This window comes from Tursiops truncatus, chromosome 19 (genome assembly GCF_011762595.2).
Source record: "Tursiops truncatus isolate mTurTru1 chromosome 19, mTurTru1.mat.Y, whole genome shotgun sequence".
Classification (NCBI taxonomy): Eukaryota; Metazoa; Chordata; class Mammalia; order Artiodactyla; family Delphinidae; genus Tursiops; species Tursiops truncatus.
In genome coordinates this window covers 28,471,778-28,498,369 of record NC_047052.1, presented here as the reverse complement: position 1 = coordinate 28,498,369, position 26,592 = coordinate 28,471,778, and the positions used below count along the sequence as shown (strand labels likewise).

At 54.5% G+C, this 26,592-nt stretch overlaps 3 protein-coding genes across 5 annotated transcripts in view; 1 reads left to right on the top strand and 2 right to left on the bottom strand.

Moving 5' to 3' along the window:
* Positions 1-10,742, top strand: part of AMFR (autocrine motility factor receptor) — a 41,938-nt gene extending 31,196 nt beyond the window's left edge. The window contains exons 11-14 of one of the 2 annotated variants that reach the window (XM_019935795.3): positions 3,070-3,204; positions 4,891-4,974; positions 8,175-8,359; positions 9,128-10,742. In XM_019935795.3, the coding sequence (XP_019791354.2) occupies positions 3,070-3,204; positions 4,891-4,974; positions 8,175-8,359; positions 9,128-9,275 (552 nt within the window). In that variant the 3' untranslated portion in view covers positions 9,276-10,742. The other variant, XM_073795564.1, reaches the window with a different exon arrangement.
* Positions 10,743-11,367: 625 nt separating this feature from the next.
* LOC117309019 (guanine nucleotide-binding protein G(o) subunit alpha) lies at positions 11,368-26,221 on the bottom strand. Its single transcript, XM_073795569.1, has 3 exons — positions 26,081-26,221; positions 18,819-18,972; positions 11,368-15,688 (listed from the first exon to the last, which is right to left on the bottom strand). Exons 2-3 carry the CDS (start codon positions 18,964-18,966, stop codon positions 15,501-15,503), a joined length of 336 nt encoding a protein of 111 aa, XP_073651670.1. The 5' UTR covers positions 18,967-18,972; positions 26,081-26,221; the 3' UTR covers positions 11,368-15,500.
* LOC101339621 (guanine nucleotide-binding protein G(o) subunit alpha) overlaps positions 20,115-26,592 on the bottom strand; it is a 20,326-nt gene continuing 13,848 nt past the window's right edge. Inside the window, exon 5 of one of the 2 annotated variants that reach the window (XM_033844622.2) lies at positions 20,115-26,417. In XM_033844622.2, the coding sequence (XP_033700513.1) occupies positions 26,230-26,417 (188 nt within the window). In that variant the 3' untranslated portion in view covers positions 20,115-26,229. The remainder of the gene's footprint in view (positions 26,418-26,592) is intronic. The other variant, XM_033844623.2, reaches the window with a different exon arrangement.

Genomic DNA, 26,592 nt, shown 5'->3' with positions numbered 1-26,592 from the left:
TTTTGCTTATCCGTTTATCTGTCGGTGGACACTTGGGTTGCTTCCATGTTTTAGCTATCGTGAGTAATGGCACTATGAACATGGGTGTACAAATATCTCTTGGAGACCCTGCTTTCAGTTCTTTTGAGTACCCAAGAGTCTTCTTAAAAAGATTCTAAAACATGCTTGGTGTGCGAATAGGAATGATCACTGGAGGGGGAGAGATTGATGGTACAGAACAAACAGAAAAGTTAACTGAAGGCAAAGACCTGAGGTGGAGGGTGGGCTTGGGAGCCGGAGCCGGGAGAGGAGCATTCTCACCTTTGTTGGGAGGCGGGATGGACGTAGCTACAGGCGTGTCGTTTTGAGATACGGTTTAAAAAGAAGGCATGGCTCATAATAACCATTTAGGTAGAAGCAGCCTAAGTGTCCATCAGAGATGAATAATTATGAAAATGCTCTGTCCACACAGTGGAATATTATTCAGCCTGAAAAAGAAGAACTTTGAGGATACTATGCTAAGTGAAATAAGCTAGTCACAAAAAGACAAATACTGTGTGATTCCACTTACATGGGCCATCTAAATTACTCAGACTCTTAGAAAGCAGAATGGTGGTTGCCAGGGGCTGGGGGAGGGGGAGGGGGAGTGGGGGGGTCGCTGTTCAGTGGGTGTAGAGTTTCGGTTTTGCAAGATGAAAGCGTTCTGGAGACCTGTTGCACAGCAGTGTGTGTATAGTTGACATTGCTCTACACTTAAAAATGGTTAAGATGGGCAATTTTATGTTATATGATTTTGACCATTAAAAAAAAAAAAGACCTGGCTTCCCGCGGGCTTCTGCTTCCTCAGTGAAGCACTCAGCCAGGTCATCAGCAGAGAGTGAGAGTGACGTTGTGAGGGCGGATGGACTGGGAGTGCACAGCCCTGCGTGGCCGGCGACTGGCTCAGGTCAGGCTCTGCGTCGGTACTTCAGGGTCGGGCAGCTGTTGAAGCTCTTCAGGTGGATCACCTCACCTGCCCCCTTAAAAAAATCAGAATTCATGGACATGTAACCCTCCCAGGAATGAGAATTGCCTTCTTGGAGTTGGTGTGTTTAGAATTCTCAGGCAGGCCCTGGTGTTCTTCCTCCCGTTGCATGGTGGATTGGGATAGCCTATTTTTAGCACAACTAATTTACTGTCACAATACTTTTTTTTTTTTTTTTTGCTGTATGCGGGCCTCTCACTGTTGTGGCCTCTCCCATTGCAGAGCACAGGCTCCGGACGCGCAGGCTCAGCGGCCATGGCTCACGGGCCCAGCCGCTGCGCGGCACGTGGGATCCTCCCAGACCGGGGCACGAACCCATGTCCCCTGCATCAGCAGGCAGACTCCCAACCACTGCGCCACCAGGGAAGCCCTGTCACAATACATTTTTTATAAAAGTCTAATATATAACTTGCTGGATTTTCAGGAAGAAAAGCTTTGGCCCAGTGAACTGAATCTTGGACTTATTTTATTTGGGAAATGAGAGGGGACCTTTTTAAGAAGAGAGGAGAATGTTATCTGATTATTGAGGTTGTTTTGGACTCTTGCCCAGTTAGCTTTGACTTGACCTGGGTTTTTAAAAATGATCAACTCACCTTCATAGAAACAAAGAGGGGATCCCAGGTCCATGGAGCTCCGGGTCCTTCTGTCCTACACACTTGTCTTGTCCTCCCTGCCCCAACGATGACCCAAAGCGAAGCTTTGCACAGGTTTCACCCCGGTCTTTTCTCTCTAGGCCTGACACTGGGACACGTTCCTCTTTTTCTACATGACAACATATTCCTTGGGAGCCACTATCCCAACAGTAGACTTTATTGTGCCCCCAAAGGAATTATATGTTTCCTTGTCATTTTTTCTTTTGATCATTGGGACTTTTCCACAAATAAAACCTTGAACATAAGCATTTGCAAAATAAATATACACGTATGAGAAAAAAGTCTGGAGCTGCTCGGATGAACGTACCGGTGGTGGTGCGCCGAGATCTCTGCCTGTTCCCCTCTGTACACGCACCCACCGTAGAGCCCTGATGGCCTCCGAGACGTTTCTAGAGTACAGTTTGAAAACTGCAGCTCCAGAGCAACATTAGCAATTACATTTATTTTTTTATTTTTTACTTTTATTTATTTATTTAATTTATTTGGCTGCATCGGGTCTTAGTTGCAGCATGCAGGATCTTCGCTGCGGCGCATGGCCTTCTCTAGTTGTGGCGTGTGGGCTGCAGAGCGCACCGGCTCAGTAGCTGCAGCATGCAGGCTCTCTGGTTGTGGCACGACTAGGGATCGAACCTGCGTCCCCTGCATTGGAAGGCAGATTCTTAACCACTGGATCACCAGGGAAGTCCTAGCAATTACATTTTTTGTAGTCTTTTTTTTTTTTTACGTTGAAGTAAAATTTATATACAATAAATTCACCTTTTTTAGTTTCCATCTCTGAGTTTTGTCAAACTCATTCAGTCATGTGACCACCACAATAATCAAAATATAGGACAGTTCCTTTCCGCCTCCCCCCAGATTCCATTATGCCCCTTTGTAATCACTTCCTCTCCCACCCCCAGCCTGTAGCAACCACTTATCAGTTTTCTGTCTCTGTAATTTTGCTTATTCTAGAATGTCATATAAATGGAATCATAGGGTACATAGCCTTTTGAGTTGAGCTTCTTTCACTTAATGCATTTGAATTTCACCCATGTAGTGTGTATCAGAAGTTTGTTCCTTTTAGGAATTAAATCTTTAAGCAGAACACGTTTATATACCTGAATTTTACTGAGCTTTAAAATGAATGCTTTTTAAAACTGGAATATTCTAGTTCAGCCTGTCTCAGGCTTCAGTGGATTTCAGGGCTTTTTTATTTGAAGTTGATGTTGTCCCCAAGTTTTCTGTTTGGCATTCTGGAAAAATACTAAAAAAACCTGCAGTTTGACGGTGATCTGTGGCATAGAGGTGGCCCCTTACTTGTGTTTTCAAGGCAGGTCACCAGGTTCAGTGCCCAGAGGCTGCCTTACCCCATGACCTCAGTGAGTAACTGTTGAGAGTGAACATTTCATGGCTTCTTTGTTTGTATTCCTATAGGCTCATCAGATTCAAGAGATGTTTCCCCAGGTTCCATACCACCTAGTACTGCAGGACCTCCAGCTGACACGCTCAGTCGAAATAACAACAGACAACATTTTAGAAGGACGGATTCAAGTACCTTTTCCCACACAGGTAAACTGAGGTTTCAGACGTGACAAATGAATTCTGTCCTCACAAAGGTTTTATCTTCTAGATTAACGTTCTAGTTACTTAACAGCTGAATATCATTTATGATTTGATGAAGGGTTTCTGTGAATTCCCTAACTTTCCAGATTATGACTGAGAACAGACCCATCCAAGAGGCTTGGATTAAGACAAGGACAAAACTATTTGCCTAATTTTTTGTGCAGATATACACCCCAAACCAGCCTGCCCTTGCCAGTCCAGGAGGTCCTAGCATCGGTTCCTTTCGGAAAAGGATTGGCAGTCTTTCCCTATAAAGAACAGATTGAAATATTTTAGGCCCTGCAAGCCATGCATATCTGTTGTAACTTCTCAATTCCTGCAGTAGCACTGAAGGAGCCGTGGACAATATGTAAATGAATGTGCATGACTGTGTTCCAGTAAAACTTTGTTTACAAAAACTGTTGGAGTGCTTGGCCCACAGGCTCTAGTTTGCTAACCCTGGCTATAGGAGGTATCGCCCTCTGTCCGTGGCTTTGCACATTGGTGTGGCTTTCCATTGGGTATAATTCCTATCTGTGAGGCTTATATTTTTGACTTTTTTTTTTTTTTTTTAAAGATCCTATTTCCTGGCCCATCATGTAACCTCTTTGATGGGTACAAAAGTATTGACATTTTAAAGAAAGCTTTCTGGCAGGACTAAAGGATATATGTGATTAGGGAATCATATACCAAGAAATTACTCAACTTAGGTATGCAAAAACATGGAAATCTGTTAATAAAATCTTCAAGCGTGAGAATCTTGGAAGAGGGAATGAGCCTCAACTTGGGAGTCAAAGGGGCTGAGGTATTAGAGGTGGCTCAGTGGTCCTTACCTGTTTGACCTGGCTGTGACTTTGGGTTTCCCCAAGAGCAGACCCTGAGACAGGGATCCAGTTGCCAGTAGTTAATTTGGGAGGTGTTCCAGGAGACATGGGAAGTATTCCAGGAAACACAGGCAGCAGGTGGGGCTGTAAAGTGGATAAAGGGTTTGTTATCCAGCAGTTACCATCGTGGGCAGCTAGAGCTTGAGCCCACTGGAGGCCTCTGGGGTCCAGTGTAGAATGCATTGTTCCTCCTGAGCGGGGAGGAGCTGGGGTGCTTATACACCAGTTCCCATCAGTTGTTGGTTGAGGGCTGCCTCCAGCGGGGGCCAGGTTCTTTCACACAGCCAGAGTGTGTCCTTGGGTGATGCAATACAGAAACTGGGCAGCCAGCATGCAGCGGGCAGACCTTCAGGGACAGGCGCAGGGCCCCGAGGTGTCTGCAGCGTGGGCCGGGATCTCAGCCTGGACGAAAGTGAGAACAGCAGTACCTAGTTCACAGGATGTTAAGGAGATGAATGCGATGATGGTGTCAGTGCTTTTCCAAAGTGTCCTGTCGGTGTTAACTGCTGTTGTCGTTTTGTTATTGTTGTGCAGTTACTGTTACTGAAAAGGAAATTAAACGTGGGCCCACTGATGACTCTCAGATTTAGGCCTCAGGCTCCTTTGCTGTGTCTTTAAGCTCAGTAGCACTCTCATGTCTTCGATGCTGTGGGATTTGCTGAACTCAGACGGTTGGGGTCGTAGCTCCCCCATGCTCCAGGTCCCCCCCGTACCCGTTCGCCGAGCTCAGAACGGCTCTGCACCGTCGGTGCTGCTGTCTCTCTTTCAGCGGTCAGAGAGCATTAGGCCTGCATTGAACGGTCCTATGGAGAGGCCAAACGGCGAGCAGGAGGACGGAGAAGCTTCCACCCAGGTAAGGCCTGCATACTAGAGAGAGCGCGTCCGGGATGGGGAGCAGCGGGGGACCTGGCGGGGGTCTGCACCCTGCCTCTGACGTTTGTACGGCTGAGGGCGAGAGTAGGGAGGAGGCCGTATGCCAGCGTCGTCTCAGTGTCCAAGGGTAACAGACCTTGCTGTGCCTGGGTGTGGCCTGCAGCCCCCTCCCTGGGGACTGGTCTCAGGACCTGGAGGAGAAAAGAGTCATGCTCTGCCGGGCTGGCCCTGCCGCTGTGGACTTGAGTGGCGGCGCTAGGCAGGGCGGCGTGAGGCTGGGCCCAGGACCCGGGGTGACTGCGCTGGGCTCCGCTCTCTAGGGCCGAAATCCTCAGCTTATTCTCCCCCCACGCCTCGCTTGTCCACCTCAGCATTTGCAGGGACTTCATGCATTTCACAAAAACGAGACCCCTGGGGTGGGGGGAAGTGTGGTTCTCCTGGGAACCAGGTTTGCCTAGATAGCCACGCTGGGTGACCCGGGGTAGCTGCGTGCACCCGGAGGAAGCTCCCGGGTCTGGCTTCCAGGGCAGAGGTGCCTCAGCCCCACCCCATGCTCTGCCCCACGCAGCCTGGGGTTCTGGTTCGTGTCCCTTTTCTGGAATTCCCATTTGCTTATTCAATTACCGTGCTTTGCAGTTTTCTTAAGAGACTGAAGAAGCCCCAGGCAGCCCTATTTTTGTGTTTCCTTGTTGGTGTGACACGTGGGGCTTCCCACACAGGAGCTGGGGCCTGAGGATGGCGCCGCCGTCTCTGCCAGCGTTGGTCAGGGCTCTGCTGGAAGCAGCTGCTTTCACTGACGAGTGACATGCAGGCTGCTTTCACCTCACGTGCCTTTCCCTGCAAATAGGAAACAGTAAAAACTCCTAAGAATTCTTCAGATCTGTTGCTGAGTTAAAATTTTCGTATCCAAATCTGTAATTGGGTCGTGCAGCATTTGTAAAATGGCATCTGGCTTCTGAAGAAGGGGCTTATTGTGTTTCCAGTTTTCGTAGCTGGCTTAGCTCAGATTTGGATACTAGGCTGGCTTGGGGGCCTTTTGGGTACAGCACATTCGATTTCTGTCTTGATTCCCCATCTCTATTTTTAGAGTGAGCATGAAGGTTTCTGAATTTTTTTTAACATAGTGGAAGGAAAGCACTTGCTTCACAAAGAAGCTTGCTATATAACACTTTTGGCCGTTCTCAGGAAATAAAAAGTTCTTGGATAACAGTTAATAAACAGTTTATCCCAGTCATCAGATCAGATCTGCCCGTTGCTTAATTCGGGGTCTCCCCTCTGCCCAAGCTCAGGCCTACATGAATCAGGCTTTGAGGGTGGCCTTCCATTCCCTTCCTTCCACCTCCACCTCCACTCACCAGCTCTTCTTTCTAACTTCCTCTAGGGTCGGACTCAGGGTTAAGATGGGCCATGTGACCCCAGCGTGTGTGTGTGTGTGTGTGTGTGTGTGTGTGTGTGTGTGTGCGCGCGCATGTGCACAGCTGTATATATATGTGTTACAGCTGTTATTGTAGAGCTCTCCCTGTCCTGTCTAGCGCCAGAAGCCTCAACTATACTTAGTTTGAGCTTGGGCTGGCTTTTTATGACCACCCCTTCCTTCATGAGGCTCCCTTCACCCCTCCCAGTGGTCCTCTTGGGCAAAGTCAATTTCAACAGCCTCAGGCTGGTTCTCCCGCAGGACCTATGTCCCCTCCCCCAGGACACACACAGCAGTGCCTTACAGTCAGTGGAAGTTGAACTGGCTCCCAGCGAAGCGTTTTTAAAATCTGCTACAAGCCAGTTTCTTTCTCTTAGATTTCTCAGGTGTGTGTTAGTCACCACCAGTCTGTGTGTCCCCCAAACTCTAGGGCACATGAGTCAGGCCACATGGTTCTCTTTTTTTAAATTATTATTATTTTTAAAATTTTTTGGCTATTGGGTGTTCGTTGCTGAGCGCGGGCGTTCTCTAGTTGCGGCGAGTGGAGGCTACTCTTCGTTGTGGTGCACGGGTTTCTCATTGCGGTGGCTTCTCGTTGCGGAGCATGGGCTCTAGGCACGCGGGCTTCAGTAGTTGTGGCGCGCAGGCTCAGTAGTTGTGGTGCACGGGCTTAGTTGTTCTGTGACATGTGGGATCTTAGTTCCCAGACCAGGACTCGAATCCATGTCCCCTGCATTGGCAGGCGGATTCTTAACCACTGCGCCACCAGGAAAGTCCCCACATGGTTCTCTTGAAGTCCCTCACTCGCTTGCCTGAGGGCAAGGAGAGGTGGCGAGGGTGGGGAGAGAAAAGCGCACACACCAGGAACTCTTAAAAATAGCCTCTCAGCCTCTTCCTCCTCAGCTCTGCTGTCGCCTGGAGGTGGGTGCTGGACTGACGCTGGCCAGCCTGGGTCTGGGCCTGAGTCTGGGAGCGTGAGCAGTAGATGGCCAGGCAGCTGCCTGAGCCTTTGGGGGCTCCTGGGCATCGTGTTGGCCTTCACAGCTGCAGCCAGGACAGAGACAGTCCCATTATTATATCCTGCTACGCGAGGAACCACATGATATTATATCGGTTTTAACAAAGATACTTAGAATTTACTTTTTTTTTTTTTGCGGTACGCGGGCCTCTCACTGTTGTGGCCTCTCCCGTTGCGGAGCACAGGCTCCGGAAGCGCAGGCTCAGCAGCCATGGCTCACGGGCCCAGCCGCTCCGCGGCATGTGGGATCCTCCCGGAGCGGGGCACGAACCTGCGTCCCCTGCATCGGCAGGCGGACTCTCAAACACTGCGCCACCAGGGAAGCCCAGAATTTACCATTTTTTATCTGCCTAACTGTTCTCAGAGTCAAGTGAGGGTATAAAATTAGTGCAGTATATGTGATAAGACTTGTTTAAATTTTAGAGCAATAAGTAGCATTGAACAGAAAATTCCCAGAATGCAAATAAGCAGTTAACTTTGTTATCTTCTGAGAGTACAGTTTCGAGGTGCTTCTGTTTTCATAATGGTAATCATTCACTTATTCCGTAATGTTGAACATGCCATGTGAGTCAGGTCCTGCCCTTCAGGAGCCCATGTCTGCCGTTACACATGTGCCCGCGGTTCCCTGCCGGGCAGCCCGCCTCCTTTGGGGTCCAGAAGAGCATTATTTGGGGCACCGGTCAGATGGGGAATCTGCCTGGCAGGGCAGCCCGTGCTCACGGTGGTCCCTTGATTCCTGCGTGTCCAGACCGAGCGGGTGCCGCTGGACCTCAGTCCTCGGCTGGAGGAGGCACTGGACTTTGGCGAGCTGGAAGCGGAGCCCAGTGAAGGGGAGGACTTTGAGGCCCGGGGGAGCCGCTTCTCCAAGTCCGCTGACGAGAGACAGCGCATGCTGGTGCAGCGCAAGGATGACCTCCTGCAGCAGGCGCGGAGGTGAGTGGGTTCCACAGCCCCCGCCAGGCCTGAAGGCCCTTGTCATGGATGCCAACGCTGAAAACCTATCACCTGTCAGCTAAAACTTCAGGTTTCAAACCTCTGTTGAAAAACCTGAGGATCTGGTAATACTGGGCCCAGGTAGTAACCTCTGGCTGGTGCTGCTGGCGTCTCCTTGTGGACGCTCTCCGCCACACACGGTTAGCACTTCTGTGCCAGTGTGTTCTAGACCCTTTATGTTAATTACTCTAATTCCCTTAACTCTAAGAGGGAGCATGGTAATTACACCCATTAGACAGACTTAAAGCTGAAGAAACTGAGGCCTAGAGAGGCTACCACTGGCCTGATGTCCAGCTCTTGAGTCCTCCGTCTTGGCCACTCTGCGTGCAGCCGGCCTCGAAGTGCCGACCCCCAGCCCCAGGTGGGAGCCGCCGGAGCGGGACTGTTCTGTCGCTGCGCAGGTGCTCGTTACTTAAACTCTCGGGGATGGGGCCGGTGTTCTGTTCCCGTGGGTGGGTTCCGTGCCCAGCACAGGCCTTGTGAGTGGGGACTTCGCACTGTGTGTGTAAGTGGAGCGGCCGCCTGATGCGGAGAACTTCTGCCCCTCTGTTCAGGGACAGGTGTCTTTTTCACGGGGTGGTGCTGAGTGACAGCTTCATGACGGTGCCGGGAAAGTGGGGGAATTAAAGAAGCACATTGTATGTTTCTCTGTGTGTGCATGTTCCAGAGCTTCCCTGATTCCTCATTCAAGTCCTTTGTTTTTTGTAGGCGTTTCTTGAACAGAAGTTCTGAAGATGACTCAGCCTCGGACAGCTGCCTCCCCTCGGAAGGCACGACCTCTGACCCCATGACCCTGCGTCGAAGGATGCTGGCTGCTGCCGCGGAGCGGAGACTTCAGAAGCAGCAGAGCTCCTAGCGCCTCCTCCCGAGCCGAAGAGGCCTGTCCGCAGCTCTGCCTGCTGAGTGAAGGAGTGGGCTCAACTGCATTGCGCTGTGTAAAGCACGTGGTCTTAATAGTGTGTGGACAGCTGACAGATTTAATCCTTTTTTGTAATACTTTCTATGTGACATTTCTCTTCCCTTTAGAAACACTGCACATTTTAACTCTAAGCATGATCTCTTGTGCGTTGACTGGACTTCGTAGGGGTGGGGGAGGATCAAGAGGAAGTGGGCAGCCAGAGACCCTGAAGGGGGCCACTTCCATGACGGCTTTATGCAGAAGTCATAACAAATGCTGGTGTCTTTAGCTCCAAATGTGGCAGGAAGTGGGCGTGGGGGGGTCGGGGGGGGGGAATCGGGAGGCGCAGGGGGCGGGATCCATAAAAAGCGGTGTGGAGGTGTACAGCCTGAGCCTGACTCCACGCCACTGGGTAATTTATGTTGTCACACTGCTGTTCTTGGTGCGGAGGCATTCAGAATGTCACAGAGGCCAGACCTACGGGCTCCTGGACCCCTGGGCCGGCAGGGCATCTTGGAAGAACAGTGCTTGGTTTGATACCTGCAGCAGAGGGGAGGAAAGCCCAGGGACGTAGCGTGAGGAGGTGATCCATCGTGTCCCAGTACATCCGGGACTAGCTTTCTGAGCCCCCTATCCAAAGCTGGCTTTATTTCCGTTAATACTGGTGCTCCCGCATCTCACGAGTACACGCTGTGTCCTCTCCTCTCTGCATTTCATTATCCCCCCCACACCCCCAGACACGGGGAAAGGGTTGAGCAGCAAGCCTTGGTTCATGAACGTTTTAATTCCTTGTTAAAGTAAATTAGGCAATGCCAAAGGCTGTGGGTTTGGTCCTTGGAAAAAACGTGGGCCTTAAAGATGGGAGAGTAAATTTTGGAGGGCTTTATTGAAGAAATAAAAGACATCTTTTGTATCTTTCTTCCCCGGAGCCCTTCATTTTTGTAACTGTGTTCCTGTTGGTTTAATTAAACATAGAAAGGTAAGATGTTGAGTCCACCTGCCTTGGAGCAGACCCAGGTCTGAACTTTTTCAAATCCTTGACACATTTAACTTGAAGGATTTGAAACACACAATCATAGGTTACCTAGTTCAGTTTTATGTCCTACTGGATTGAGTTTTTTTTTTAATGTTTGAAAGCATAGTTTTATGGTAGTCCTTCTGGGAAGAATCCAGTATTATCTAAAATTATTGGCAAAGTTAAATGTATTTTACATAACAAAGTTTTTAGAATGTTGAGAAGTAACTGAAAATAGAGTGATGTTTAGGCTGAGGTAATTTATTTCAATACATCTTTCAAAAGCCTTATCTTGAAACGCTGTTAGTAAATTTCTGTGATTATTTTTCTTTTTAAATTGGTTTTGCTGAGAGCATAGCTATTTGTTTTTATTGTAAAACAATAATAATGATAATAAAAAGCAAACTCTCCTAGTGTGTTGTGTGTGGCTGGGAGGTAAGGCAGTTTTTTTCGGAGGTGCGGAGATTAGAGCGCGTTTTGATTCTGTGTGTTCCGCTCTGGTTGGAGGGTTTTTTCATCCTTATAATTATATGTGTGTGCATGTTGTGCACATTTAAAGATGATACCAATTCCATGTGTTCTTATGTTTCAGATGTGTGAAAAGAGAAAATGTTTTGGAGTCAATTTTAGAGGGTCCTGAGACATTGGAATACAGCAATATGACAGTGATCAAAGTGGAGCCATGCCTTTAAAATGACCCCAAAAGAGAAGTCCTAAATTCACCCATAGATTTTACACCTGGATAGTAAAGGGTTCTGGGCACTAATTGTATTGTCTCTTGAGTTTGGTCACTTCTTGAGGGCATCTGCGACAGATGCCAAGGGCAAGGGCAGGAGGCTAGACCAGTGTCCCGTTCCATCTGGTGGTCCCCATCCCATGGCCCCTTCACTGTGCTGGCCGTCTCCAGGAAGGGAGCCTGTCCTCGTGCTCCGCCACGTAGCCCAAAGCGGAGGCCAGGCTGCTGGTTCACGTTTGTAAACTGAGTGTTTGGGTGCTCTGTGAATGGTGGTGGAGGTGCCCTTGCCCTCTCTGGGCTCTTTTGGAAGTGCTCTCCCTCACTCCCTCCATTTTCTTTTGGCTCTGCTGACATCTTGGGTTCTTGCTTTGTTTTTTTTTTCTCCCCCTAATTTTGAGGCTTTTATGTACTGTAGAGATCGATGGTCCTTGTGGATGTATTTCTTGTGTTGATATAAATCCAGGGTGCCCAGGTGGCCACTTGGACCTGGTTTCCCACTTGAGCTGTGCAGACAATATGCTTTTTTATCTTTAGCCGGCAGACGTGGTCCTCTCTGGGTGCGCCTTTCCCCACTACGGGGAGGAAGCGGAGAGCTCTGTGGAGCAGGGCCTCACCTGCAGGAGGAGCCGTGGCCCTGCCGCCAAGCTGGTCAGGGAACAACGCCTGCCTGCCCTGAAGGCCCTCCGTCACCTGAATGTCTCCATCTCTCGGTGCCCCTGACTGCACCTTAGACTCGCTTGTGGAGTCCCTAGAGACTATGATGCGTAGGCTGTGCCGCCACGTGTCTCATCTAATTGAATTGGTCTTTCCCTGCACCCTTTCCCAAAAAAATGCTTCTGGATCCCATTTTAAGGAAGATAAGGCAAAGAAGCTTCCGTTGTTTTTATCTACAAAATTCATATGCGAGAACTGTTATTCTATGGCTCATTTTTTTTAAGAGAAGTTCAGGTACGCCATATGTAGAAGTCACGGCATCCTGCAGCCTTTCGTCTGCATCCCCCCAGACCAGTGTCCTGAAGTCAAGCTGTGGCCAGGAGCGCAGGCTTCCCATCAACAGAGATGGCTGTGAGCCTCCCTCTGCAGATAAGTCGGGGCGAGGGGAGCTGGTGGGAGCAGTGCTGGGGGAGGGGTGGGCCTGGCTGGCTCACCAGCAGGCTTGTCCTGGCTGAGGAGCTCCCGGATCTGTTCTTTGTTAACAGGAGGGGACTAGCCTCTTGTTACGCCACGGTCTCTGCAGCAGTATCAACCCCCACTTTCCATCCTCACTAGATTCAAAAGGCCACTGGAATTGCCAAGGAGAGGACTTCCTGGGCTCTTGGTGTGCGGAGGATTACAATTAACTGCCCTTGCCCAGACCCCGCCATCTCCTAGGTGGAGCACTCGACTGCTTGGCTAGTAAGCGATCCATGGACATGATGCAAGGATTTTGATGAGCTGTGTTACCTCCAGGTCTCAGTCTCAACTGATGTGCAACTAACTGCAGTAGAAACCTGGCAACCCAGTGGAGAGGTAGTGAGACCTGCCACCTGGAGGAATTGAGAACCAGATTCTGTACACCAGGCTGTGCTCAGCTGCTCCGTGTGTGTTCAGCCTGCCGGGGACTTCTGGCATCCAGGTGCAACAGGAGAGGCTTTTAAAGCTGTCCAAGTGAGTGCACGTGACCCCTTGGGTACAGAGGGCTGGGGCAATTTGGCCTCATTCTCGGGACCACCCATTCTGCTGTGGTGGAGCAACTGGGTACAGGATCCCGTATTAGCAGGAGATTTGGGATCACCTGCCCTCCCCCCCTTCCCCATGCTCCATTCCATCCTACCCTCGAAAACCAAACCAGCCGAGCATGAGGAGATGCCGGAGCTGGGAGGAAGAGGGCACCTGCGGGCCCGAGAGACCCATTCCTCTGCCCGCCCTGCTCCCAGGTGGCTGCACCCAGCTGGCTCCCCTTGATGGCGGGTGGGGGTGGGGGTGCGGGGGATCCTTATCCGGCACCTACAGCCCTACCCACCAGCCTCCCAGCATCTGCGACCCAGTCAAATCCCTCCTTCCCTTTCCTGTCAGAATGAAGCCCGAGGGCGAGACTCAGCAATACAGACAAACATTCTCTTTATTGAGCTACACATGAATTTTCCATTAGTCAGAGAAGTAGACTGGCAGTGTGTAAGATATCACAGAAACCTCACCGATTGGGAATAGAAAGGCTTAGAAAGACCCGTGGGCTATTTTTTTTCCCAAGTTTTTTTTTTTTCTGCATTTTAAATATTTTGTGTTTTGTCTTTTTGCCTCTTTATCTGAAATGGCTGTGACTGGTCTTCAGCAAATATTAAGTCTTAAAAGTGAAACCGTGAAGGAGTTTGGATACTAGTCAAAGTAGAAATGACATTGGACTGATCATGAGAACTGTGGCTTTCTTGTAAACATTACATTCCATCTTTTTAATTTTTTTTGTGTTTTTTCCATCTTGTAGTATTTAAAAATTTTTGTTTTTATCTGCAGCACAAACATCCCCACATGAGAAAGAGCGAACACAGGTTACTGAAACAAAGGAAAAGGTGGAGGGGCGCACGCACACAAAGGGAGCATCCATCTGAGAGACGGAGAAGCAGAATGTCAGCGGGAAAAACCACAACCCGGTTCCCAAAGACTATGAAAGCTGATCTGGTATGTAATACATAGTGCTCATCAGGACAAAAATAAAACCAAAATCTAAAACTAAAAAAAAATGATAAAGGTACTCTGTAGAAAGGGAGCTGGGGGAAACTGTTTCCTATAGGGCTCTATATATATATATATATATATATATATGTTCCATATTCCTTTGGGGCAGCTACTGGCCCGTGAGAGCTGTGCTTTTTCTATGCAAACCTGGAGTGAGCGTGTGGTTGGAGTGGCTCGGGCCTGGGCGGGGGGAGGGCTGTGGACGGTGAGGCCGCGTCTGGAAAGCGTGGCCTGAGCACACTCCCGGGAACCGGCGCCCCGGGTGCGGACAGGCGGCACCTCTGCAGGTAGGATGGGGTGGGCATGGGTGCAGCTGTGGGTGTTTATTTCAGAAAGAAAAAAAGATGGATGAGATGCTGAGTTTTCCTTTATCCTTTTCTTTTTTTTTTTTTTAAGCTACAAAGCACATGGGAAATGTTCTTCTTTTCCTTTCAAATTCTAGATGTAAAGACTCAACTAAAACCGGATTCTACAGCATTCTACAGAAATACACAGCCGTCAGTCACTCTGGGTTGTAGGTTAGACAGGGGCTTGATACAGAAAGGCTGTGTGTCTTACAAAGGCCAAAAGGTCATGCTACCAGGAGATCAACGTCAACAGCAAAGAGTCCGTGAAGCAGTCTGTAGAGAGAGAGATAAGGGGTCCAGTCTGACCATTTTCCTTGATTTAAAACACCAACCACCCAACCAACCAACCAACCCTCCAACATGTTTAATAATGTTGAGGTGGGGCAAGATGGGGCAGCATCGCAGGGGGATCAGGAATCCAGGGGAAGTCTAGCCTGGGCCTCCTGGGAGGCCTCACCCCTCAGGACCCTGACCCAGCCAGGTCTGCAGATCTGCCCTCCCCTCAGCCACTCCTGCCCGTTCTCCACATCACTCCCCTTCTCTTGCCAGCCCTCTTGGAGGGGGAGCCCTTTTGGAGGGAGGAGCAGCTTCAGCTCTGCAGGTGACCTTGTGCTTTGCACGGCCCGCCCCCTCAGCTGCTTGCAGAAAGCAGCCAGAGTCTCCCTTTTCTCTGACTCTTGCCTTGTTAACATGAATAAAGAAAACTCAGGAGACAGAGAGTGGATTGGGCAGAGCAGTGACTCTTCTAAATTCTTGAAGTTAACCACCTCTACCACCCAAAAGAGAAGCATCCTTAATTTTTCTGTCGGGAGTATAGGGCAGGGAGACATTTGGGATGCTGGCCATTTTTTAAAGGGTTTTGGAATTCGCACAAGAGCAGGACAGAACTGACAGCACACAGCCTCAGCGTGTGGATGCAGAGGAAAAGGCTGGACTAAGGCCAGGCCTTTCCTTGCCCTCTCCCTGCTCACAGAAATGGGTCTCAGAGTGTAAAATCATGTGGCTGTTCTTAAAAGGATGGACTCCCAAATCAGGACTGCCATCGTGGCGCGCGCGCGCGCGCGCGCGCGCGCGCGCGCGCGTGTGTGTGTGTGTGTGTGTGTGTGTGTGTGTGTGTAACTGCATGCTCAGGTGCTGTCCCAGGAAAACCTTAATGATCAATGGAATGTTGGTCAGTTCTGTCTGAAGCTCCTTCTAGTACAAACTAAAAAAAAACTTAATATATATTTGTCTGTCTATATATAAGGTTTGTTATGCCTTTTTGAAGTTAATTTACCAACTTGCATTTGTTTGTTAGTGGAGTGTGTATGTGTGCAAGCTTTTCTGTGAATGCTGGAATCATTACCAAATAGGTTGCTATACAGGACAAGAGGTCAGTACAAGCCGCAGCCCCGGAGGTTGTTGGCAATGATGATGTCAGTGACGGCGTCGAATACCACCTGGATATTATTCGTGTCTGTGGCACAAGTCATGTGACAATAAATTTCTTTGTTGGGTGAGCGGTTTTTGCTTTCAAATTGTGCTTGGATGTAGGCGGCGGCATCTTCATAGGTGTTGGGGCCTGTAACGAAACAGAGCAGAAGAGTTGGGGGGAGGCCCTGGTGAGAGGGGGGTGGGTGGGCTGGAGATGTGGGCCGTGACCTTCTCCAGGAGGCTGCCTGGGGCCCTTCTCCAAGGTGGAGTCGCATCTTACACTGGAAACCACATGCAGCTGAGCACTGGCCTGGCTTCTGACTTGCCCAGGTCTTTCCTTCTGTGTTCACACAGGGTCCCCCCAGGAGCCCTGGGCGGACAGCAGCCACAGGCTGTCCGTTTTGCTTTCTAGATGAGCACACTGACTGAGGCTGCTGGCCAGTCCGCCATTCACAACACTCACCCCTGGTCTAAACCGGTCCTACTGCTTCTGATGCATGAGTTCCCTGCGGGGTGGTGGCCGCGGGGGGGGGGGGGGGGGGCGCTACTTCTACACTCCTTCCTGGATGCTTCCTCTTAATGAGAAGGGCTGGGACTGTCTCTAAGCCGTCCCCATTCTTGGGTGAGTGGCCAGGACAGGGGGCATTGGGAACCTCCAGGTGGGCCGTTTAAGGGGCTGGCAGTGTTGTAATGCCAACTGGAGCCCCGCTGCCCCCGCCCCCACAATTCCTTGAGTGTTCCCTTGATCCTGGCCGGGGTCTGGTGGGGGTATCTGTGCATGATGTAAGGACAGTTTGCCCACCAGCTGTAACCCAAACCCTGTGGCTCTGTCCTGTAGTTTTCAATTATCATAAAACGTGGACCAACAGAGAACTGCCTAAAAGCCCATCCAAGTTAGGCTGCCCCATTTTCTGCAGTGCCCCTGGGAGCTGGCCAATATGGAAATGACACGGTCCTATGCTGAGGGGGTGGGCCATGCCCCCTCCCGGCCTGCGCCATCCTCCAGCCATCCTCCAGCCATCCTCCAGCCATCCTCCAACGGCTGGGTGTGAGCCACAGTGGGGCTGGGGCTTGGGTGCCGGAAGGCGTCCGCAGCCAGATAAGTGTGCGGGGTCAGGGCTACTAGGTGGGTGGGGACAGGGCGGAGAGCAGCTCTGACAGCCCACGGGGCAGAGCCTCCTCCATGCCACCGTTGGCTGGCCACCAACACGGTGAAGCCATCAAGTTAGTGGCAGCTCGCAGACTAGACACAACCCCACAGTGGACTCCATCAAGGAGCTTCTTGCCCAGAGGGTGCTAAGATGGCACCAACGGAGGTGAAAAGCGCCCAGGAGTAACTCGGGACGTCCAGTTCCCGCCTTCTCAGCGTCTGCTCAGTCCGCGCCCTTACACGGCCTGGCGGTCCTGCAGAGCTCCCCGTGGACGTCCAGACAGCCACCTGCACGCCCCAGCCCCTCCAGCCTGTTCTGTCCCCACAAGCCTAGGTACCCCCAGGGGCCACCTCACTGGTGACCATTTGTCATCCAGCGTGTTCTCTGAACTCAAACTGGATCCCTCTGGAGGCCCTGAAGAATGCAAATGTTTCCCAATCTCAGACCGACTTTCCCTGGGTGCATCCGGCGCGGCATACAACATGACAGTGAGACTGACCGCTCCTTGGGCCACATCCCAAATCGGGCTCCAGTGAGGCCAGGTCCCTGGGGACAAGGAAGAGCCCTAGGCTCAGGCCGGCCCCCTGAGGTGGCACTGGCCTGAGGGCCTGCTGGAGCTTGCAGACTTCCGAGCCCCATCCGGTCACCGCAACTTTATCTAAAGACCCGAATTGGTCCTGAAGGGCCTCTGCTGAGGCTGGGAGAGATGGCTGCCAAGGGGGCTAACGCCCGGCTCCACCCACAGGCAGGGCCCTCCCTGGCCTGTCCTGTGCCTGCATGGACCCGCTCCACCCCACCCGCAGAGGGCGCCTCCTCCACGGCCAATCCCCCTTGCTTGGTTTCCATCCTCCGGATGGTACGAGGGCAGTGATGGCACCTATGGTGCAGACCTGGCACCAGGCACCATTCTCTCCGTTCATTCCCCCACCTCCAGCCCCGCAAGCAGTGGGCATCATTATCTGCTGTGGTGCCCGGATGACAAACAAGGCACAGGCGATTAACTTGTCCCAAGTTGCAGAGTCTGGGTCCAGAAGCTGCTTTAGCCTGCCTGTCTGCCTGTCTGCCCGCCTGCCTGCACCATGCTCCTAACGCCTGTCAGCCCCGAGAGCCTGCCCTGTCTCCCTCTCTGCACCCTGGGGAGGGCAGGAAGCTGGCAGATTCACACAGTGGAGACAGGCTGCGCTCAGAACAAGCCAATGCGCCCTCCACACCCAAGGGTGAGGGCAGACTCCCCCCCTCCCCAGGAGTGGAGGAGGGCGGAGGGGCCAGCATCCATCTCTTCTGGAATCTGGCTGGGTTTGGGGACCCATGTCACCCTGGGAGCTGAGCTTAAGCCCTGATCTTTCACTGGGGCTGTCAGGGAGTGGGTTCCAGACTGAGCCCACCTGTGACACATTCTCTACCGCCACGCCCCAGGGGCCTCTAGAAGCTTCCCAGTCCCCAGAGCGACAAAGGCTGGGCTCCGGCCTCCCGTCAGCGCTGCCCTAGCCTTCAGCAGCAGCCCAGAGCCGGGCCACCCTACACAGCCAGCCTCCATCCGCTGCCAGAGACAGCTTCCCATGGGGTGGGGGCACACTCCCCTGGAGCCAGAAGGAGAGGAAAAGCCCTGGAGAAGGCAGAAAAGAGGCAAGCAGAGATGGAGAAGGCCTGCAGAAAGTAGGGGTGGTTTGGGGGAAAAGCGCAGGGGCGGAGAAGAGCAGGGAAAGAGCAGGCGGGATGGGGGTGGAGGTGGGGAGAGCAGGCCCCATGCCGTGGGGTGGGGGAACTGCTCTGCTGGCACGAGCAGGGCTACCGAAGCAGGAGCAGAGAAAGCGGGCGGGGCTGAGGCAGCCCAGGCAGGGGTTGAGGGGGGGGGAGACCAGGGAGGCAGGGGACCAGGACGGAAGAAGAGGGGGAAGCTGTGCGCCTGTCCTGCCTCCTGATCCTGCCACGTCTCTCTGGAGTCGCCTGCTCACAACCCACACGCGTCACGAGGGTCCATTCCCCACCACGCCCAGGGCAGTGCCCTGGGAGGGGCCAGACCTGGTCACTCCCTCGCCTCTTCCTCTACCCTCTGCCAGCTGCCTGCAGGGGTACCCGTGCCCGCAGGGGAGACACAGGTCCCTGGCAGGTCCGCGCGACACCTACCTGTGTACTCAGGAAAGCAGATGGTCAGAGGTGACTTCTTGATCTTCTCACCAAAGAGATCTTTCTTGTTGAGGAAGAGAATGATGGAGGTATCGATGAAGAACTTGTTGTTACAGATGGAGTCGAAGAGCATGAGAGACTCGTGCATGCGGTTCTGCAGCCCCAGGCGGGGAGGGAGAGAGCCAGACAGACAGCGAGAGGGACAGACACGGAGACAGGGAAAGAGAAGATGGAAGTTAGGCTTGAGAGGGAGGAAGTGGTCTACTCGGCAGCTCAGGCAGGGCTCCCGGGCCCCCACGGCTCCTCAGCTCCTCGGAAGGCTGACAGAACGTTCTCGCACAGCATGGAGCTTCGCATCTCCAGCGTTCAGAGCAACCAACACCCCTGTCTCAGGGCTGGTGGCAGAGACTGGACTGGGAGCCAACCCGGGCTCCCTGAGTGAGGCTGAGGACGAGCTCTCCAGTCTGCAGTCTCCAGCCATGGGAAGGTCTCCGTGCGTGTTGGCGGGGGGTGGGGGTTGCTGGATGGGAGCCTGAGAGCCGGGCTTTGGCCCTTCCTGTCCAGACCTGTCCTGTTGGGCCTAACCTGTGGGTTGGGGTGTACTCTGGGAGTGGTGAGGGCCTCTAGGCCCCTCCTGTGGTCTGAGGGGAAGTCACGCCAGGCTCCTGCAGGAGTGCCTGGGGCTCTGGCCATACCCCCTCGGGCTGGGTCAAACTCAACCACGACTGGTCACGCGAGGAGCTTTAAGCACCGCAGACGTGGAGAACTGCTTTGCGCACAGGAGTTCATTTAGCAAATGAGTGAACACAATGGGCACTCCAAATCAAGCAGGATCCCAGGGGACAGCCCTCTGTCCGGGGCAAGGACGGACTTATCCTACTGTGGGATGCCAGGCACATGAACTTGGGCAGTCTGTTCCTTGGCAGTTTGTTCTCTGTGTACAAACCCATTTCTGCACAGGAAGGTGGCTCCCTCGTGATATAGCTCTCTGGGGGAAGGGAGAGCTGTTCATTTCCCCCAAGAACCCTGTCCTAACCCTGGAAACTTGTCCGCCCCAAACCTAGCTCCATGGGTCTGCAGGTCAAGTTCAGGAGTAATTCCAGGCTACACGCTCCCTCTGAAGTAAGAAGACTGAAGCAAATCATAGGAGAGAGCAGAGCAGTGGTGTGGGCATCACTGGGCGTTCATCACTGAGATGGACGAGCAAGCAGTGGCGCTGAGTAAACTGCTTCCCGACATCTCCCTCCAGCTGAGTGGGAGCGGGAAGCAGATGAAGCGACCACCACCCATCACCAAGCCCCGCTCTGCCAGCTCTTCCCCTGCCTTGTGTCATTTAACCTCATCGATCCTTAGGGGGCAATGAGAGGTGACAAGGCTGGGATGAGGAAGAGCAGAGACCTGCACCCGGCTCTGGGCCAGACCAGAGCTTCTGCAATGCAATGGGTTGGTTTCTCCAGCCAGAGTGAGGAGCCTGTGGGCTTTAGAATAAATGATCAGAGAGTCATGGCCAGCTCCGCGTGCCTTCCCTTCCATCATCTTTTCCATGACTGGTGACCTGGAAAGGGTATTGGTGCAAACCCTTGTCCTTATGGTCAAGACCGGTTGGTGGAGGGGGCAGTCTAGGTTCTCAGCTGCCTCTCGGGAGCCCCTAGACAACCGCACAGATTTACGACGCCCTCTGGGATCTGTAGTAAATAAATGGCATCGTCCTCTCACTCTGCCGCGCATATTCAGCAAACTCCTATGATCTTATTACCCTCCTAGCCTCAACCAGTCAATTTCATTCTCAGTCCCCGCAATTTCTACTGGTCAGTCACTGCATAGTCACGCTCAGGGAGGCATGAGACACTTCCGCCCGGTGCCGTCTCAATGGAGGCTGTTCAGAAAAGGGCAGGCGGAGGTTTCCTGGGAGGCCAGGTGGATCCACGCGCAGGGGGGGTGGGGGCTGGGAGTGCCCAGGGTCCCCGAGCCACCAGGGAGCAGAGGAGAGCCAACGATTCGATAGGAAAAGCCTCACCAACACACGACACCACCTTGTCCTATCGCTGCTCAACCAACAGCTGGAAGGCCTCAACCAGAGGCAAGATCCCAACTCACTGCCCAACTATCTCGACTTGATCTAGACGTTGGGGGACACGGTGGGGACATATGCCCAGGGCACTCCCAGGACCAGAAGGGGCCACTAGGGAGACCCAAGCTGAGAGTGCGGACTGTGCCCATTTGGCATGTGGGCTGAGCTGAAGGTCTGGAGGCCGCCAAGCTTAGGTCCGAAGGAAAAATCCAGGCCAGCTGCCTGGGCTCCAGAGTTCCACTCGGCTAAGGCTCGGCCCCTCCACGCCCCAGGGCTGCAGAGCGGGCACTCTTCCCACCAATACCAGCTGGATCTGTGTGCAAGGCCCTCCGTGGGGCAGCTACAGGGCTATAGGAACGACCGGCACAGTCTCCTGCTCTCCGAGAGCTCACAGTCTAGTTGGGGAGAGAAAATGCACACACGTGAAAAAGTCCCAGTTCCGAGCAAGCGAGCGAGCGGCACAGAGCAGGGGCGGGGCCGGGGAGGCAGCCACGCTCCCCAGTCAGACCTGGTCCGGTCGGGAGGGCATTGGAGTGAGCCTGGAAGGAGGGGCTGAGCCTGGAGATGCAGGAAGGGCAGTGGGGAGGGGAGCCGCTGCAGGGAGGGGAGGCGCCGGCACCGAGAACCCCTCCACACCCCACAGGCCTCACCGCCATCCCTCCAAACACACTGGAACCCATCACCAAGGAGCCAAGAGCCCAGCTTGTCCATCCAAGCTTCCCCGGAGAACACGGATGCAAGAACACATTCACAAGAGGAGTTGTCAGCATGTGAGAAAAGAGAAGGGAGCCAGGGGCCACAGCCAGGCGACAGCACCCACCCCTGCTGTCGTCACCACCCTGTCTCTCCCAGTCTCCAGCAGAGCGTGGCCAGCGGCCTGGCTGCCACCACTGGAGCAGGGGCGTGGCCGGCACCAAGCACAAGGGATGGGACAGACCAGCCTCTGCCCTCACGACAATCCCGGTCACCTGGAATCCTGCCCCAGCAGGCTGTGCCCCTCTGCCAGGTGGCCCACAGTCCGGCCCCAGGACACGTGTCGTGCGGGGGGCGCCGGTGGAAGCAACTTGGGCACTGACGCAACACACCACACTCGTGCTAGGAAAAGCTGGCACATTTTATTAATGGTGGGTGACTAATAAATACATTACGGCAGCCAATAAATTATTACAATGACTAGAGATTAAACCGACGAGTCACTCTTCTTACAAAATTACAGTTAATATGGGGCGGGTGGCGCTGGGGTCGGGAAGTGGGACCACGGCACCTAAGAGGGGTTTGCTAAGAAAGGAGAGGCGCGCCCAAGCCCACCTCTGCCGGGGACGGGGAGGGGAGGAGGCACAGGGCACAGAGGACGCAGGGACTAAGACAGAGGGGACCAGGAGGTGAAGGGCCTGGCTGCTCAGGGAGGCCACGGGGACGGGGCGGGGTGGGGGGCAGGGGAGGAAAGAATGGGCCACAGGAGGGGTGGTGCCTCCGACGGGCGGTGGGTTCACGCTGGTGCCCTGGGCACCCTGGGCCTGGATGGGCCTCCCTTCTGTCTCTGCCCTGAGCAGGCCCTCCCTTGACGGGGGCCTTCATCTGGTTGGGGGTGCAGCGTGTCTGAAGCCCCCAAGGGAAGGCCCCACTTGGCTCCTGGGAAAGAGGGCTGAGGACTCACCTCGCTGGGGGCGGGCGGTGGGGGGCAGCAGCTCACACCCGGGCCCTGATCCTGGTCTGGATGCTGTGTCCTGTCTCACTGCTCTGGGCTGTTGGACCCTCTGCTCTGTAGGCTTGTGGATTGACAAGGGGCGCTGTCTGGAGGGTGCTGGCCTTTGGCACCCAAGACTGAATCTCTGATGGCCACGGAGCCAGAGCCTCAAGCCTCAGTTCCTGAGAACTGCCAGGTTGTGCCTGAAGGCTTCCGGAAGGCTCGGGGAGGCCAGAGGCCACCCGAAGAGGCCTTGTGCACCAGACTTCTCAAAAAGGGGGCCAGGCAGGACACTACCTGGTCTGGAGGGAAGAGGCCGAGGCCCGGATTGCGGTGGATTTACTCACCAAGAGGGCTGAAGAGTGTACTAGGTCAGGCCAAGGGAAGGGGGAAGGAGCCGGGAATGATGCAGGCCAGAGAGGAGAACCTGCAGAATCAGCCAGTGGGGCAGAGACTGTCACAGGGTTAGGTGGAAGCGGTGGGATATTCTTTCCCCTTGCAGGACTCTCCCTGGCAGAGGTGAGCTAGGTGAGCCAACTCCTGGGTGTTCCGTGTTGGGGATTTAAGGACCCTGGTCATGGGGGCTCTGGGTAGGGAGGGCAGTCGTGGAGGACAGGGGTGCCTCCAGGTCCCATCAGTGGGGCGGAACTGGACTCGGGGGAGAGGCTGGGAGGAGAGCTGCCTCCTGGCACCATATCTGGTGCTGGCCTTCTGCCCGGGCTGAGCCCACCGCCCCATGGTAGGAGCATGTGCCCATGGGTCCTCAGGTTCTGCTGGGACCAGAGAGGAGAAAAAGGGCCAGGGAACCAGGCATCTAGAGCTCCAGGCAAGGGGGCCATAGAACCAGAATGTCAGAACTGTTGGTGCGCTGTCTGCTCAGGGCTGGAGCAGACCCTGCACCTTCCTCAGGCCAGAGTCCACAGGCTCCACAGAGCCCTTCCTTGGGCCTCGGGCACTGCCCCCTCCAGGCAGGCCAGAGAGCCTTGGGGGCCTCTCTCAGTTCTTGGTGGGAAGGCTAAGACCTGGCTCTTGTGAGGGCAACTGGTGCAGGGCACAGAACCTGCCCACAGGCATCTAGACGGCAGGCATAAGTTTCACGGGTCTGGTAAAGGCGCCCCTCCTAGAGATCAGTTTCCCTTTGCCCTGATAAACTAGAGGCATGCAGAGAGTCGAAGCATGGCCTCTTTGGGGCACACACGGGGCCACTGTGGATAAGAGAATCACCCACGTCTGGTCACTCATAACATCTCCCCCACACCCACACCCACGACGGAGCCAAAACTCATCTGTCCCTTCAGTCGTTCCTCCCCATGGTGGAGCCACCTGTGACGACGTGGATGGGAGACGCAGAGGACAGGGAAGGAATTTCACCCTGGATACCTGCTCCTTGGGGGCTTTGACTAGACAGCCAAGGACCCCCTGGGCAGGCCAGGGTCAGAGGGCAAGAGTAGCATAAGCAGCTGAGCAGGGCAGAGCATCTGAGAGCGAAAAGGCACCCCAGGGCACGGAGGGGCAGGAAGGCTCCAAGCACCCCACTCCCCAGCCTCCTAACATGGCAGATGGGGTGGGCTACGGCCCGGGGCCCTCCGCCTGGCTGCTGCCCTGGGCCTGGAGAGCAGGTGACTCCCACCTCTAAGACAATGGCCTTAGAGGTGGGGCTTGGCCAGTATACCCTTCTTAGCAGTTGCTTTTGAGTCTGGGTCACAGAGCAGCGTTAGGGGCACAGCTGCCCACACCCAGGGTGGTGCTGCCAGGAAGTAACTGCTACGCCTTCAGTGTCGGGCAACATGGCCCGACTGGCCCTGGCTGCCTGTGCGGGACACTGCGGCTGTCGGTCCAGGGGCCTGTCCTCTGCCACAACCCAGCACCCTGTACGAGGCGCAGCACACAACGAGGCAAGCAAAACCGAAATGGAGCTGGGCTGCCTGCTGTCTCCCATGAGGCCAGGGGCAGCAGCAAGACAGCCAGGCAGGGATGGTGCTCACCCCAGCAGCGCCCACCCCTGCAGGCGTCTGGCACTAGGGAAGGTGCCCTGGGTCTCCTGTGCACTACCCAGAGCTCCGGGTCTGTTGGAAGCGATAAGCCCAGAGCTCCTGGCTGCGGGGCAGTCAGCAGCTGCGCTGGGAGGGCAGGGGTCCTGCCTGGCCCGGGACTGAGCAGAGCCCAGAGTGGGTGCTGGAGGAGCAGAGGGCTTGAGGAGGGAGCCAGAGGCCCCTCAGGGGCGGCCCCTCTCCTCCTGTGGGCACATCTGGCTCCCCAGGCAAAGCCGCCATCCAAGCACACAGGGTCTGCCTGGGGTGTTGACTGGTGGCATCCGCCAACAGGAGGCGCCCAGGAGAGAGAGAAAGAGGTGTGTTCATTGTCCAAGGTCAGCCAGGGCCTGGGGTCACCAGGAGGAGTCACCCCACCCTTTTCTCCTCAGGGATCTCTACAGCAAAGCCCCTCCAAGGGGTCTCAAGTCTCTCTGTCCGGGGAGGGGGCTGGGGCTGTGTGTGTGTGTGTGTGAGCCAGGCTGTGCCCCTCACAGCACACACAGTATGATGGGCCCATACGTCTGCCCTCCTCTGCCCCCGGGGGCTGGCGGGACCCCAAGGGCTGTGGACAAACTGTCCGATTTCTTCACCAAGACAGAAGGAAGCTGGGACACCGGCTACAGGGGCCGTGCCCACACCTCCCCTGGGCCTGCTCAACTACAGAACCTCCAGTCCCCAGGCCCCCTGCTGCCCCAGCTGGTTTGTGTTGGATTCGCTGTGAATTTGCAAAGAAAAAGCACATCTGCTCACACTCCAGAGCGGCCGCCCAAGCCCCGGGTGACTGACGGGAGAAGCAGATAAGCCACCCTGGGGCCTACAAAGACCGGGTGGGAGGCCCCCATCCCAGTCAACGCAAGAGCCACTTCCTCCGGCCTCCCCTCCCCCACCGTCTCTTCCCCACCTCGTCCAGGCACCGCAGGACTCAACCCCACTGACCATCTACCACGTGCCTTTGCAAGAAGTCGGTCTCAGAAGCATTTCCAGGCCTGTGAGGAGTCAGGGTGGGGGTTCCCCAGCAGGGCACTGGGGAGCCCCAGAGGTGTGAAGGGAGGGAGGCCCAGAGAAGGAAGGACTGGCGTCCAGGACTGAGGTCCAGGGGGAGGAGGAGGGAGGCATTGCCGAGGCCTGAGCCCCCGGACCCACACGCGGTTGGTGGCCTGGTCCCACCCTGGCCTTTGGTGACAGAGCTGCCCTCGACCAGAGGGACCCCAAGAAAAGCTGAGCAGCGGCTCCCACTGCCCCCGCTCCGGCCAGCACGCCGCCCCACCACCTGCACAGCTTCGAAGACAGGAGGGGACCCTGGGACCTCAAGCCCGAACCACTGCATGCAGAGCGCGCCCATTCTGGCCCGGACGGCGGCGTGGGCCCCGTACACCTCTCTCCCAGGGAGACACCCAGCGATGGCGCGGAGGCCAGCGGGCCGTCTGTCTCGGCAGGTGTGGGCACTCGGCGCCCCCGCCAACCCCGTTACCACGTGTTCTGGTGTCTGGGGCAGGGGAGGCCGTGGAGGGCGCCTCCTCTTCCCCACTCAGTGCCATCTGCTGGTGCTCCCTTGTCCAGGGCAGGGGTGGGGCGGCAGGCTGGGCAGGGTGGTGGGCAGCTGGGTGGCGAGGCCAGGGCTCAGTAGAGGCCACAGCCCCGAAGGTTTTTGGCGATGATGACGTCCGTCACAGCGTCAAAGACAAACTGGATGTTGTTGGTGTCAGTGGCACAGGTGATGTGGGTGTAGATTTCCTTGTGGGCCGACTTGTTCTTGCTCTCGTACTGCGCCTGGATATGAGCCACGGCTTCACTGAAGGTGTTGGGGCCTGCGGGAGAGACCAGGTCGGGAGCTGGTGAGGCGAGGCCCCCACCTGGGTGCCGGTCAGGCCACGGGCTGGGGAGCGGACACCAAGGGCCTCTCAGTGACAACCCTGCAGGAGAAACCTGACGACAGCTCAGCTCGATCAACAGTGGGTCATGAAACCAAGTCCATGGTCCACA